The sequence below is a fragment of the Narcine bancroftii genome, chromosome 9 (assembly GCF_036971445.1).
Source record: "Narcine bancroftii isolate sNarBan1 chromosome 9, sNarBan1.hap1, whole genome shotgun sequence".
NCBI lineage: Eukaryota > Metazoa > Chordata > Chondrichthyes > Torpediniformes > Narcinidae > Narcine > Narcine bancroftii.
The window spans coordinates 37,392,577-37,407,806 of NC_091477.1; the positions used below are offsets into that span (position 1 = coordinate 37,392,577).

Genomic DNA, 15,230 nt, shown 5'->3' on the forward strand with positions numbered 1-15,230 from the left:
TTGGGAAATTTCATTTAGAAGCATACAAATTTGTACACATTGTTAAGAATTTATTCAGCCTAAAACGTTGAAGCTACATCTTGCTCGCAGAATTCAGAACTACTCTGCTTTAATGGACTTATGAGTTCAGAAAATCACAGCTATGACACCAAGTAGATGGTCTTTATGTAGCCTAAAAATTGAAATGGTAAAACTAATAGTTTGGAATTACTTGGTTGCTACATTCAGCAGATTTGAGCTGCCTCTAAACTTTGGCATTGCCAATCAACATTTTCATTCTCACTTGGTTTGGTCATAAACATCACAGCATCATTCCAAAAAGACAACCACATATTTAACTCAAAGTAAATGGACAATCAACCTTGCATATAGGAAGATATCTAAAAGAATTCTGAAAGTGGGACAAGGCACATGATTGGGGCAGAAAATGAGAATGGTTTACACCCTTCTACCTTATACTTCATGATGTGCACTCTACATTTCTCAGTACAACACTGGTTTTGCTTGTGCATTCCTTCCTTACTTTAATCAAATGAATTTAAAATGAGATTTATTAAAACATTTTTTTTGCACATCTGTTCAATCTATTGCAGAAGGATAAATAATGTGGATACAGTATTTTTTTTTGATTTACATTTAAGCTCTAAGAATTGGTGAATTTATATTCTGGTACTTTAAAATTACATTAGGCATCAAATATATTGTTCAAAAATATTTTACATACCTTTAAGTGACTGCAAGAAAAAGTACAATTTTCCTTACACAGTTCAAGCTCATCTTTGCTTACTTTGTCCTTTTTTGAAGGCTGTAGATCATCCACTTTCATTTTTGTGTTGAAAGCACACACATTTTGCTGAGGCATCATCGAATCACCATGTTCTGAATGTATTACCTGTAGTCTTCCTTGGAGAACATTTAGTTTATCTTTATCATCATCCACCGATATTAAATAGCCTTTATTCAGACCTGTCTCTTTATAGCATTTTGTTTCACATTCCTCTTGAAGAATCTGGATCTTTTGCTTGGAAATGTTGCTGCATTCTGATTTCTCTTTACTTAGCACAGAGATCGAACTATCAGCCATCATTTCAGATTTGCATTGATGATGGGAAAAATTGCTTTCTGTGTTTTGAGCGGGATTGTCCTGTAATCTTGTAAGAACCACTTCTTTTGTAAATAGTTGGTCAGAGTTGGGATAAGTAGTCTGATCTGCTATGTTCATATGATCTTGCTGTGGTGCACTTTGTAATTTGGCATTGCTGGTAATTATTAAATCTGAACTGACTTTGGGTAGAGTGCAGTATTGAGGTTGCACCTTGCTACTGTCAATTTCCAATGTGCTTGTCAAACCCAGCATTTGTGAAACAGGACAATTGAGTTCGAAGGGGAGGAAGGAACTTTCACTAGGCTCTGTGGAGTCATTTAGATAATCATTCAAATTTCCCCACAGATCTTCAGGTAGGTTAATAGAAATGTCATTAATTATGTTTTGTTCTGTAGATTCTTCACTGATATTTTGTTGCAAATCACAATTAATCAAGGACTTTCGATCTGCAGTAAAGCGGTTTTGTTCCATTGTACCAGGAGAGATTGTAGGTTTCAAAAAGTTATTTTCAGAAGGTGAAAATTCATTCTCTTTTGTGTTGCTCATTAAATATTCAATACCTCCTGTAACTGAAACTTCTCTTTGATCAGAGCCTGTTTTCCACTTATGACTGTGCCCTGTCACGTCAACATTTGTAGAATCCACGATTTCAGAATCCCCAAGTTTATCCTCCCAGAAATTGTGTTCAGATTTTTGGAGAGGGCATTTTTGAAGTTTTGTCATATTTGCCTGTTTCAAAGGTACCTCTGGTCTCGAGGAGCAGTTGTGGCATTTGTTAATATTTATCCCATCTTCTGAAAATGCTGGTGTAGCTTTCCATATCTCCTCAATTACTCTGGAGTTTAAATCCTTCTTCTCAGAAAGGTTCTCTTGACAAATTTCAAAAATTGGATTCCATTTTCCTGTTTCAATCTTGTCTGCTTGAGCACTGTGTCTTGTAATGTCCATTTTTTCTTTTGAACTCATAACTGGCAGTTCAATTAAAAAGCTGTCATCTAATTGTAGATACTCGCTGCCAGGCAGCAAACTAAGTAGATCATCCTCCGAGCAAGCAGTTGGGATGCCAGTTGTCATATTTACATTTAGCTCAATTGGAAATGTTACTGAATCAATATTTCTCAAAGTGAATGGTGACATTCTATTTCCAGATTTACATAAAACTGACCAAGAACCGCAGTCTTCTCTGAAAATGTTTAAAAAACTGGATTCATTTTGAACCAAATCCTTTTCTTTGATGGCATTTAAAACTGAAGTTTGAGTCTGCTGTGATGGACTCTTACTTTGCGCATTACTGTCACACGAAAATGTAGAATCATTCTGATCATTTATAACTGAAAAATATGTATCTTTTTTATTAGCTTCCAAGCAATCAGGCCAGCCAGCATCTTGATCAGACAAAGTGGAAGGATCTTTGCAAATTGGTTCAATTCCTGTCTTGTTAATTAACGACGAATCAGTCGTGGATGACAACCACAATTTAACTTGATCAGAACTAAGCTGGTTTGTACAGGATATACCCACTGGAGAACTTCTTTCCATTCCACCCACTGTTGGGCTATCTTCCCAGATATTCAAATGTAATCCATCCAATCTTACATTATGTTCTCCTTCAAATTTAATTAGATCTTCATTTTTCCTTCCAATGTTGAGGATCTCCTTGTCTTGTTTGAAATCATAACAATCCATCAAAGGCTTATCAGTATCTTCTTCACAGAAGAGGTCTACTGATTTTTGAAGATCATCTAATGAATCAGAGCTTGTTTTAGAATAATGTAAAATCTCACTGAGCTCGGTTTTATCAAGTAATGTTGGGATATCAACAAAGTGGCCATCAACAAATGCACCTGTCCAGAGATAATCTTTAGTATGTCCATCATCAATGCACAGATCCCTAATGGATGCTGGCAACTTTTCTAACAGTTCAGTATCAAATGAAGGTAAACTACTCTTGTACGCAGTTTCTAGTTTACTTTTTAAATGGTTGGAGGCTACATTGTCTGAAAGTGGTTCCGTATACCACTGTGGTTCTTCTCTGAATTCCTGTCCACGATCCTTAAACTTTGGTTCAGGGGTTGTGATCAAATCTGCACTTTTTCTACCTCCAACCTTTGAAGATTTTTTCCATCTTTTATTATGTCGTTGTTTATTCAACCCAGTGACTTTGCTTGCATTCTTTCTAAATGAGGGTTTATCAGCAGAGCAGAGGTTTGGTTTAACATGGCCTTCCTTATGTAATCGATTCCTATCTGCCACCCATCTCTTGCACTGGGTTTGTGGAACTTTAGAAGTTTTAAATTCCTCAGGATTTTCATTCAAGTGGTTTTCAGTTTCACTGGAGTCAGAAGAAACAGAGCTCGAAAAAGTTGGTGCTTGAACAGAATTATCCTGCACTGATTTTGTTTTCTCTAAACTCAAAATACCTTGCATCATTTTTTCCCCTTGAAAAATGACCAGGAGTTAATTGAGCTGAAAAATCTGTTTCTATGAAACTTAACAATTTGTTCTATTCTGGTGTATGAACAAGAAGTGACTTATTTAAGACAAACACCTCAGATTTTCCCTGAATTGGTCTTCCTTGTGACAGCGCAGGAATTTTCTTGGCCAGTCGTGGAACTGCTTTATTATACCTAAAAGTAACCATAAAAGTTTTCACAATCAAAACTTGGCAAACCTTTTCAAAAAGCTTAGTACAGAACTCGATCAAGTGGATAACTTAAAGAGGAATTTTTATGCCAGTTCAGCCAATATGATACTGAATTTGAGTAAAACATGAAAATCTGTAACCACTGTGGCTGAAGTAAAAACACAATGCTTGAGCCCTTCAAGCCTGAAACGTCGGTTATGTATTTTACCTTTGCTTGGGCCTGCTGAATTTTTCCAGCTTTGTGCTTTTACTGATACTGCTTATTACTGGTTGGAAAATACAGGTGCTGTATCTTACTCTCCCAGGCCGCTACACTGTCTGTCTAATCCTAACCAAACTTCTGGTGTCAAAACTTCTGGAAAACTTCAGATTTCTCTCTCAAGCTACATTAGCATGCAGGGAAAGTTGAGAATCTTTAAAACACCAGTCAATTTCTGCCATTAAATTCTACACCTAATGAGAAGGAAAAATGCTGACTGGGACTTACAAAAGGAAAAGCAGAATCTGTCAGTGCTCTGGACGTGGGCATTTACAGTGATGTAGGTCATGCTAGATTCAAATTTTACACCCAATCATGGAGCAACACAAGGACAGAGTGGAACCTGGCTGGGTACAGATAACTCTATGTAAAGGCCAATATAACAAAGGAATTATGCAATTTAAAACACTCTACCCTTTTTCACACTGAAGTCAGTGTGATGGAATAAGTAGGGGTTGATTTGATGCTGTGAATACAAAATTAATCTAAAATGTCAGTTAAACTATTACAAAGGATTATATTGTTCTGTGCTTAAAATCAATAGGAATAATGAAGTGGTGAAAAGAATGTACTGGAAGGAGTTTTCGTCAAGCCTTGCTTTTCATCCTGTTTGGCAGTTAATCAAGTAGGATGAGTGAATTAAAAATCTGGTAGGTTGTGCAAAATTTAAATTAATGAGCAAATATTAAACTGTTCACTCTGATTTGATGGAAATGCCATGGTCTAATAATTTTACTGAGTAGTGCCACCATGATGGAGTGAAGTGGGTGAAGAGATGTAGTTTGAGGAAGGTAGCAAAGCCTATAAAACTATCAGAATACGTACAAGACTCAGCTAAGCAGAGGCATGGAGGCAGGCTGGTGTCATGAGCTTGTGTTCAAGGAAGGGAAGGCAAGGCAGTAAGAAATGAGGCTTGCCTGAACATTTATAGTGATCAGCATACAATTACTGAACCACTCCCACTTATTCCAACCCACAATCAGAATTTATTGTCACGAACAAGAATTTTTTTTTTGTGGCAACATCATCACCATCCAGATCCTGATCACAATTCCCTCCACAGCCTCCAAGCAGATGGTGCCCTAACCCTGCACTTCTATCTCCTACCAAAGACCCACAACAAGGACTGTCTTGGTAGGCCCATTTGTTTTTGCTGGCTCTTGTCCCATGTAACCCATCTCCTCGTCCTTTGATTCTATATTTTCTCCACTTGTCCAGTCCCTTCTTGCCTACATTATCTCGAGTGCCCTCCACTATGTTAACAATTTCCAATTCCCTGGCCCTAAGAGTTTCATCTTCACCATCGATGTCCAATCTCTATACACCTCCATCCCTAATCAGGAAGGTTTAAAAGCCCAACACTTCTTCCTGTGTTTGTAGTAGGAGTTGATCTGAAGCTACAGATTCTCACCACACCTGTCAGATCTCATCTCTCTCTGAACAAACAGCCTGTTTGAACCAATGCCATTTCCTCCTAGTCTACACCATATAAAACGGCAGACTTTTTTTTTCAGTTTTGTACTAATGAAAATGAAATGCCTTCGTTGAACAATTCTAGATAGAGATGCCCTTATTCATTGCTTAATATTTTTTTAGTACACTAAAACTGAGGATTAATATTTCTTCAGATATGCAGTGGAGATCTTTAAAGTCAATTTGTATCTTCAGAAATTTGAGTGGGTAATCTAAGGCAGTGATAGTTGATTATGTGGTTCAGGAGCTGGTGTAGCTGGTAGGTTTCAGGGTTTGCTAATCTAACCAACCTCACCCCTTTCTCTAACAAGAACATGTTGCCCTGGACTTTCACTCTCTCACATTTAAAAGATCCTGCTTACCAGATGTCCCTTGACCTGCAACCTGCCTCTCCCAATCAACCATTACAGGTTCTTAACGCCTTCAAAATAGTCTTGCTCCAATTTAGGATTTTAACTTCTGTACCAACTTGTTTCTTGCGTTTAAAGTTAATGCAGTTTAGCCTATTCAAACCTTGTTTGCCCTTGCTCGTGAACATGCTAACTCTCACCTTAACTTTGCCATCCTTTTGCTTTGGATCCAATCCCCGAGTTTAAACCCTCCCTGCTTGCGTGAACAAATCAAGATATAGGTGCCTCTCTAGTTCAGGTATAATTTCTCCCTCCTCTAGAGGTCCTACCTTCCCTGAAAGAGCCTAATATCTGAAACCTTCCACCCACTCCAGCTCCTTAACCACACATTGAACCTTTGCTACTATTGGTCCCTTCCTGTTTCTTGCCTCACTAGTTTTTGGCAAAGGAAATAATCCTGAGATAACTGAAGGTTTTTTTTTTAAAAAGTGCTGCCTAACTTTTCTTTGCAGGATTTCATTTCTCTTCCAGTCCACTTCATTGCTACCAATATGGATTTCAGGTGGCTCACCCTCCACCTTTCACAATGTCCTGTCCTCTGCAATTTGTTCTCTCATACTCATTAACTCCCTCTTTGATCACAAGATAGAAGAGCAGAAGATGGCCAATCAGCCTGTCGGGTCTGCTCTGCCATTTAATCACGATCTGATCCTTATCACTCAGTCTCACTCCCCAGCGTTTTCCTCATTACCCTTGATGCCGTGTCTAATCAAATACTTGTCAATTTCTGTCTTAAATACACCCAATGACCTCTCTTCCACAACAAGTTCCACAGACTCACGACCCTCTGGCTAAATTTTGAACACCTATACTTCAGGTAATTTAAAGCAACTAATTATCCTTGGAACAGAACTTTTTGATGTGGAAAGAAACTGGAGCATCAGTAGAAACCCACATGAACAGGTACACTCCAGACAGATGGCTACAAGGTCAGGACCAATGTTCCTCTCAGGAACATTGAGGCAGCAGCATTGATTATTGAAGCAGTATGTCATCTGGGCTCTTCAGGTATTTTCGTAAATTGAACTTCCTCAACAAGAAATGTTTAGCACAAATATTTAGAAGTAGGCAATTCCTTCAGAGCTGTTTCTATTGCACCAGAATCAACTGTTAGTGATCCAATTTGCTGATACCACCCCACAGTAGTATCAACCTCTGATGTGAAGCCACATTCATTAAAATGTTTGATGGAAATATCTGAACCAGCAGTGGAAGAAGGCAGCAACTTTGATATTACAATATGTCAATCATGCTCTGATTGAAAGTTTAGAGGTTCAGCACCACTTTACTGAAAGCAAAGCAGTATGGCAATAAACACTAATTAAAAACTTAAATATTAAACTAGAGATTTAAACAAGAGATGGCATAGTGAAGTCTTAGCAGATACAGGAGATGCAATCCCAAAATGAAAACTTATTGCAGTAATTTTTTTTAAACAGATCTCCAAGAAAGGCAACCTATGAAAATATTAGTGCAATTTGAAGACATTTCTGAGACTAGTATATAACAGAAAGTGCTACAAAGCCTTTGAGAATACAAGGATATTAGAAATTTAATGAAAGCAAAAATGCTTAAAAAAATCATATTGTAATTCTCAATGAAGCATTTTATAAGTGAAACAAAAACACTAAATGCATATATTGGTATGTTTGGATTTTTTCACTATTTCTGCATGAATACAACTCTTATTTTTCTATCTTTTTCATATGGTTAGGGAATCGTAGATTCAATTAAAACAAAAGGATAACAGCATTCAATTTTAACAACTGATCTGTGTATCTCACCTTGAATAAATTAAGCAATTGACAAATTACCATATGCATCTTTTACAAATTATAGCTTTGGTGTGTGCAGAATTAAAGGAACAACTAATTGGAAATTGAATATAACCATACTGTTTCCTCAAGTGAGTAAAACCCCTTTTAAAAATCAGTCAATGCGTCACTTAGATTAGTCACCAAGGTATCAAATACTATTTTAAAAACAATTTATTAATGTCTGACATGGGAACAATTTGAAATGAAATTTAATCTAATAATAAATTTCCCTCAAAGAATGTAACTTTTTCACATTATTGCCAAGAGCAGTTATCATTCCTCACCAAGTCAATTTACCATCGTTGAAACTTGGGCTCTTTCAATTTGATACCTACTGATTACTTAAAGCAATCTGCAGTCACCTGACATAGTACACAGATTAAATGTCAAATGAGCAACCCAGTCTAGGTAAAAATAACTCCAATGTTTATGCCAAACCTGAGGTTACACTTCTCAGTATTCATCACAAGTCAATGTTGTTCTTGCAGCTATGATGACAGACAAATGAATCACATGGACCAGTCTATTGCTGGTGAATCTGTGACATAAATACATTACATTCAGGTCCCAGCACTACAATCATCCTTATCTGAAGGGGACAGTGATCTGAAAATTAAAGAGCTTTTCAGTTTGGGTAAAGGGGCACAAAAAAAATGCCAGTTTCATAACATTTGCTGCTTCTTTTGGTGGCTCCTATAACTTCAGGTACTTCTCTCATTTCAAAATTCTTTATCTGCTTAAATGACCTGACCTGGACACTGGAAAAAAAAGCAACACTTCTACTTTCATAGATTAAGTAAGCTTGGCATGTCCTTCCCTAAAGGTGCATCACAGTACTACCGGAGCAGCTCCATCCAAGGATGGAATAAGATGCAGAATGTAGCTAATGGAGCTCAGAACTTCATACAAACTTCATTTCCCTCCATGGATTCTACCTCCATATTTTGTTGGCTCGGAAAGGCAGCCAACATACTGAAGGACTATCGCACTCCAGACACCCACTCTTCTCCCTCTTATCAGGAGGGTGGTTCATGAGTGTGAAATCATGCATCAACAAGTTTAATGTATGTTTCCTCCCTGCAGCCAAGAATGAACCTCACAACAGTGGGCTTGCACTGCCCTTGCTTTGAACCAATTGATCAGTCATTGTAACTATGCTCTGAAACTGTGCTTTGTCCTTCTACTTTATATGGCTGCATGAATGTTGGAGTTGACTTGATAGACTGCTTGCAGTATAACCCTTTTCATTGTACATGGTACATTGTGACAAATAAACGAGATATCGTCTGATCTATACATTTGGCCATAATGGTTCCTGCTATCGTACTTGTTATATGCTGTCTCTGTAGTCCTCCACCTCTGTATCTTGACTTTGATTCAAACTTATTTACACTTTGCTACTGATCCCTTAACACAATGCTCCAGTCCACCCACTGGTTTCCTGAGCTTACAATACTTGTAATTCATTTTTATCAAACTGTCTGCTCAACTACATCTCCTACTTTCACCATTCTGGCTGCCTGTGAGCAGTTAAATTTTTTTTAATCAAAGACAGATTCATCCATGCACCTTTTTCTTTGTGACCTCAGGCCATGCACCAATACTTCAGCCACTAGTTTTAATGCTAATCATGTTCATCCTCATCTCTCCCCAACCCTTAAAAATATCCCATCTGCTTCGAAGATATTTCTATTTAATGCTAGGCCACTCAGCTCTCTTGGGCATCCACATCAATAGAAATAGAATTTGTTTGGAGCAAAATAAATGTTAAAAATCTAATAGGCATAAATTGTATTGAGAGCCAGTCATTCTTGTAGGGTAGGAATGTCAAATACGAGGGAACATGGGTTTAAAAGTGAAAGGAGGTTTAAAGTGCCTGGAAAGTGTTGCCAGGAAGATGGCAGTGTTTCAAAGGCATTTAGATAGACACATGAACAGGCAGGAAATGTATGGATAAAAGCTAAGTGCAGACAGTTGGGAATAGTTCAGATTGGCATCACGGTTTGTGCACACAATGTGAACTCAAGGGCCGGTTCTTGTGCTGTGCTGCTCTATGTAAAGTTGAGGAATTAGAAATTCTGGGACAACTCGATGGACTAAAATATTGAACCAGCATCTGATCAATTTGAAACAAGTTGAATTCTCGAAATATCTTATTTAAAATGGGTTTGATTTAAACAAAAATACAAAAGTCTGATCAAGACTGATATTTCTTAAAAGACTAATTTCCAGCTGGCCCATTCTAACATCCAGTTGTGTATCAAGCCATTTTTACAAGATTACTTTCTATAATGGATCTTGGCTCTGATCCTCCTTCCCTCTCCCAACAAAGGTGCATTCCTAACATACTTTTAAAAGTCAGAAAATTGTAGCACGTGGATTGATTCTTGGCTATTACTTCAAATAAATAAATTGATTGTTTTGTTTCAAAATTTTTTGCTTTATTTTTGCACAAATATTTCAGAAAAAAGCTGCCCAGTTTAAAATACAACTGAATTTAGAAACCACACGAGTTATGAGCATAATATTACACTAACTTGTCTTTGACTTTCACCAGACTGGTAAACTATTAAAGCTTGCTCTGCCGTGTCCATTATCACAATCCCTTCCAAATCAGTTATTTGCTTGAACGAATCACACACGTGCTGAATACTGATGTGATTTACCACACTCATTGCTGTCATCTTACTGCCATTTGTCTTACAGTATTAACTCCATTTTTAAACACTATGTCCTGCATTTGATTGTTCAGTTGTTTTTGCATATATAGAAAAACTCTGATTATGCAAAATGGTTGGAAACGGGCCTATGTCAGATAAGCATTTTTTGGATAACTGGTCATTTTTTAAAAAACAGCGCAGTAGCAACAGCAAATTACTTGTATCAATGTTTAAACAACAACAACCAACAAAGGAAGGCTGGCCGCCACGCTGAGACCTCCCAACTGCTGCTACTGATCTCCAGGGAGGCTTCCTGGGCTGGTGGAACATTCACTGGTGAATCGGTGGGCTCCTGTCTCCCTGGTCACCAGAACTCCTGAGCCCGAATCCTCCCCTAGCATACAGCACACACACACACTGGGGAGTCCATGTAATTGTAGGCCGAGGGAAGGATTTGGAGTCGGCCTCGGGAGCTCTGGTGTGCTGAGGAGGGAGGGAACGCCACTGAGCCAGAGGTCCCGTTCCTGTTTGGGAGGCCTGTCTCCTTGATGACGCTGGCCATGGAATTCGTCTGAACACTTGGAGCTGGGAGGCAATGGTGTGCAGTTTGAGAGGGAGAGCTGGAGAGAAAAGCCAATAGAGGAAGGTAGAGAAGAAATGTAAAGAGAGAGGGGAGGGAGTTACCTGCAACGAGGACTATCGTCATTCTAATTTCATGTCAAGTGAATTTTTTTCAACCCGTGAGGTCAGTTCAGCTCCGAAAAAAATTCAGGTAAGATTTCTGAGAACCTGATTTTGGATTATCAGAGTTGTACATCTACTTTGACCTTGATCTCTAAAAGCTATATGTCTACACATCTAATATCAACTATATTTAGTTTTGTATGAGCTTAAGTTCAAATGAGGTCAAGCAGTTTAGTACTGACTGAGAAAATGACCAGGGAGAGATATGAGAGCAAGTGATGAGGGCCAGAGATAATGGTTCCAATGTTCAACTGCAAAATATAAACACTTGTATCAGGAATAGATTAGCTAACCTGATCTCAGTATACAACACTGCAAACACACCTACAGAAAGAGTGACAGTGTTATTAATACACACTTCCCTCTCCCTCAGTCTGTGATAACAGCCAAAATATGGAAATGGAAAAAAAGGTAGGAGAAAGAGTGAGGTTTTGCTCATCGGGATATGGAGAAGTTTAAGTCACAAATGAGACAAATCAAAAGTGCAAACCAAAAGTTGCGCAATGGATGAAATTCACTGAAAAGGAATGATGCGGCTAAAATATCTTGATTATTCAGATGATTTGAAAAGGATTAATGCACTACGAAAAAGACAAAAGCACAAGAAATAGGAGCAGGAGCAGGTCATTTGACCCATACTTCACCATTCAATAAGAGCACGGTTGATCTGGCCATGCACTTGGGTCCATTTATCTGCCTCAAGTCTTGTTTGCTGGCCCATCAAAACAAGTTTTGTAGTCCTCTGTATAAAACACTGCCAACACACATACAGACAAATGATACGTATGCACAGTATGTAGATACAAATATTAAAATAAATATAGCTAAATAGGGTCACTGAGGATTTGTATGAGCAGTTCATTATTTGTTCTCCATAATCCTGAAATCCCATATTTTTTAAGAACCTATCTATTTGTGTCTTAAATGCATTCAATAAGGCAGCCTCCCAATGCTTCCTTTGGTAGAGAATGTCACAGATTCTACCCCCTGGGAGAGGCAGTTTATCCTTATCTCAATATTAAATCTTCACCTCTGACTCTTAAGGCCATGCTCCCTAGCTCCAGTCTCATCAACCAGAAGAAAAAATCTCCCTGCTTCTATCTTATTTATTCCTTCATAATTTTTAAGATCGACTCCCACCCAATCCCTCTAAATCCCAATGTGCATCATCCCTGGCTACTCAATCTCTCCTCATAAATTAACATCTATTTTTGGTTTCAACCAGATGAACCTCCTCTGCATTGCCACAATGGAAAAGCAATATCAAGACAACTATTGTTGGATACTGACATGAGAGGCATGAAATGATGAGTACAAATGAAAATCAGCGGCATATTATTTTTAGGTCAGTTAAACTACGGGTAATGCAATGTGTCAGCATCATTATGTGATTAAACATACTAAACTTCCTACGTGATACAGCAAATGTGAAATTATTTTGTGTTTACCTTGAACTTGTCTATCATATTTCCCAAATATTTTTCAGAAAGCAAACCTTTTGAAAAAAAAATTGTTGTCCAGTGTTACCTGCTACATTTGCAAACTAACTTGGTGTGATTCACATCCAACCACTTTCTGGTCTCTCTGCACAATATCTTGCTGCAACTTTTCACCTTTTAACTAACCACCTGATCTGCTAATTTTCTTTATAAAGTGGATGAGTTCACATTTATGACATTGTACTCCATCTACCAGACTCTTGTCCACTCATTTAACCTATCAATATCTATCTTCAGAACTTCTGTATCCTCTACACAATTCAGCAAAATTAGGTATGCCACATACATGGTCCTCTCCTTCAAATAATTTATGTATAATTTATGAACAGTTGTGGGCCCAGCACCAATGCCTGCAGCACCCCACATTATTGATTGCTAACCAGAAAAAACACCATTTATCTTGTCTGCCTTCTACTGGTTCGCTAATCCTCTATCCAAGCCAACACATTACCCCCAACTCTGCATTTTTTTTTTGTAGAAATATTTTGCATAGCTTTCCTGAAGATGGACAATAAGGTGCTAAGTACACTACAACCATCTGCTCTCCTCTATAAACTGCAGGCATTATATCCTCAAAAAAACTCTAGTTAATTAGTTAAACATGATCTGCTGCATTTTCCCGATGGAACAATTTCTATCCAGAGAGCTTGCTACTTTTTTCTTAATGACAGCTTCAAGTATTTGCCTGCAGTTAACTGTCTTTTGTTCACATTTTTAAAACAAACTTAATATATAGACGTACCAACTAGAGAGGGTGTAATACAGATAGTGGTAGTGAAGGATTGCCTCATTGATTGGAGGCTTCTAACTAGGATTGGTCCTGAGCCCGATATTTTTGTCTAAACCGATAATCTGGATGATACTGTGATAAATTGGATCAGCAAATTTCAGATGACACCAAGATTGGAGGTGTAGTAGACAGTGAGGAAGGATTTCAAAGCTTTCAGAGGGATCTGGGTGAGCCGTAAAAATGGACTGTAAATGGCAGATGGAATTCATTGCAGAAAAAATGTGAGGTGTTGCACTTTGGAATGACAAACAAAGCCAGGACTGTAATGGTAGGGTATTGAGTAGTGCAGTAGAACAGAGGGATCTGGGAATAGAGATACACAATTCCTTGAGAGTTTTTGGCACATTGGCCTTTATAAATTAAAGTATTTACAAGACAAAAGTTACACAAGACATTGGTAGGCCAAATTTGGAGTACTGTGTGCAGTTTTTGTCACCAAACTATAGGAAATATACAAGATTGAAAGAGTGCAGTGGAAATTTACAAGGATGTTGCCGGGTCTGGAGGAGCTGAGTTACAGGGAAAGGTTAAACAGGCTAGGATATTATTTCAATATATAAAATGATGATGATAACGGATAGAGTAAATGCAATCAGTCTTTTCCCTGAGATTTGGTGAGATAAAAACTAGAGGACATGGGTTAGGGGTGAAAGGTGAAAAGTTTAAAGGGAACATTTGGGGGAACTTCTTCATGCTGAGAGTGGTGGGAGTGTGGAACGAGCTCTCTGTGGGATTGGTAAACGTAGGATCAATTTTAACATTGAAGAAAAATTTGGACAGGTACATGGACAAGAGTGGTATGGAGGGATATGATCCGGTTGCAGGTCAGTGGGACTAGGCAGAAAATAGTTTGGCACAGACTGGAAAGGCTGAAGGGCCTGTTTCTGTGCTGTAGTTTTCTATGGTTCTAACTTTCATTTCATTTCTTCCAAAATGCCGGAATCTGTCCAGATGATTTTAATAAATTACCAAAATTGGCAATGCTGTTGCAGCACTGTCACTGTGCAGACCCCAAAGGAGTGGGAAACAGAGACCCACTTTCCAGCACACTTCCACAGGGTCATAAAGTCCGCTCATTACATCATTAGCCTCATTCAGATTTAAACAACCTGTACAACATCAGCAAACCCATGGAGGTCTGTGCCCACAATTAGCTGTTCAAGCCACCAGGATTGCAGGGTCTGAGAGATCTGAAGTTTGGAGTAGGGCACTAGAGCACAAGAACACCACCCTATCAAGAATGAGAAGACTGGGAGAAGGAGACCAAATGACCACAGCAACAGATCAGCGAGTGCCTCAGTAGTTGAAGGACACACATCACACTGTGGGCTGCCTATTGGCTATTCCACACAGGCTCATGGGAACTATGTATCAGGACCATGATTTCTGAGGTGCTGATGATGAGGAGGGATCCCAAAGAGCCTTGAGTATTAACAGCTTTCCAATCATATCAGGGATTTGGAATGAGGGATCAATGACGGTGACTTGAAATCCTGGATCTTGGTTTACTGCTGGATCAGAAATGAGGATCTGCTGTTGTGGAGGTTTTGGGAGCACAGTGGCATCATGGAAGGTATCTACAAACACTCACTGTCTCTGAAGGAATACTCTTTTGTTTTCTCTCTCTCTTCTTGATAGGAGCTCCAGAAACGTGGCACATCTTTGTGTACCTTATTGAACAACAAATTTCTGTACTTGTGGACAAGACATTAAAGAAACCTAAATATATATGCAAATTTTTAAAAAAAAATTCCCCCCCCCCTACCATTTCTTTCAGAATTATGTTATTTCTAAAATTGTTTTGGGTCACTTTTGAGCAGTAGCAACAG

The 15,230-nt window shown here is 38.4% G+C and overlaps 1 protein-coding gene across 2 annotated transcripts in view; it reads right to left on the reverse strand.

Moving 5' to 3' along the window:
• The window catches only part of LOC138743436 (uncharacterized protein KIAA0232-like), a 67,108-nt gene that overhangs the window by 26,832 nt on the left and 25,046 nt on the right, over positions 1-15,230 (reverse strand). The window contains exons 1-2 of one of the 2 annotated variants that reach the window (XM_069898826.1): positions 11,757-11,852; positions 725-3,732 (exon numbers count right to left, since the gene is read on the reverse strand). In XM_069898826.1, coding sequence (XP_069754927.1) covers positions 725-3,535 — 2,811 coding nt within the window. In that variant the 5' untranslated portion in view covers positions 3,536-3,732; positions 11,757-11,852. Of the gene's footprint in view, positions 1-724; positions 3,733-11,756; positions 11,853-15,230 lie in introns of those variants that run through there. The other variant, XM_069898825.1, reaches the window with a different exon arrangement.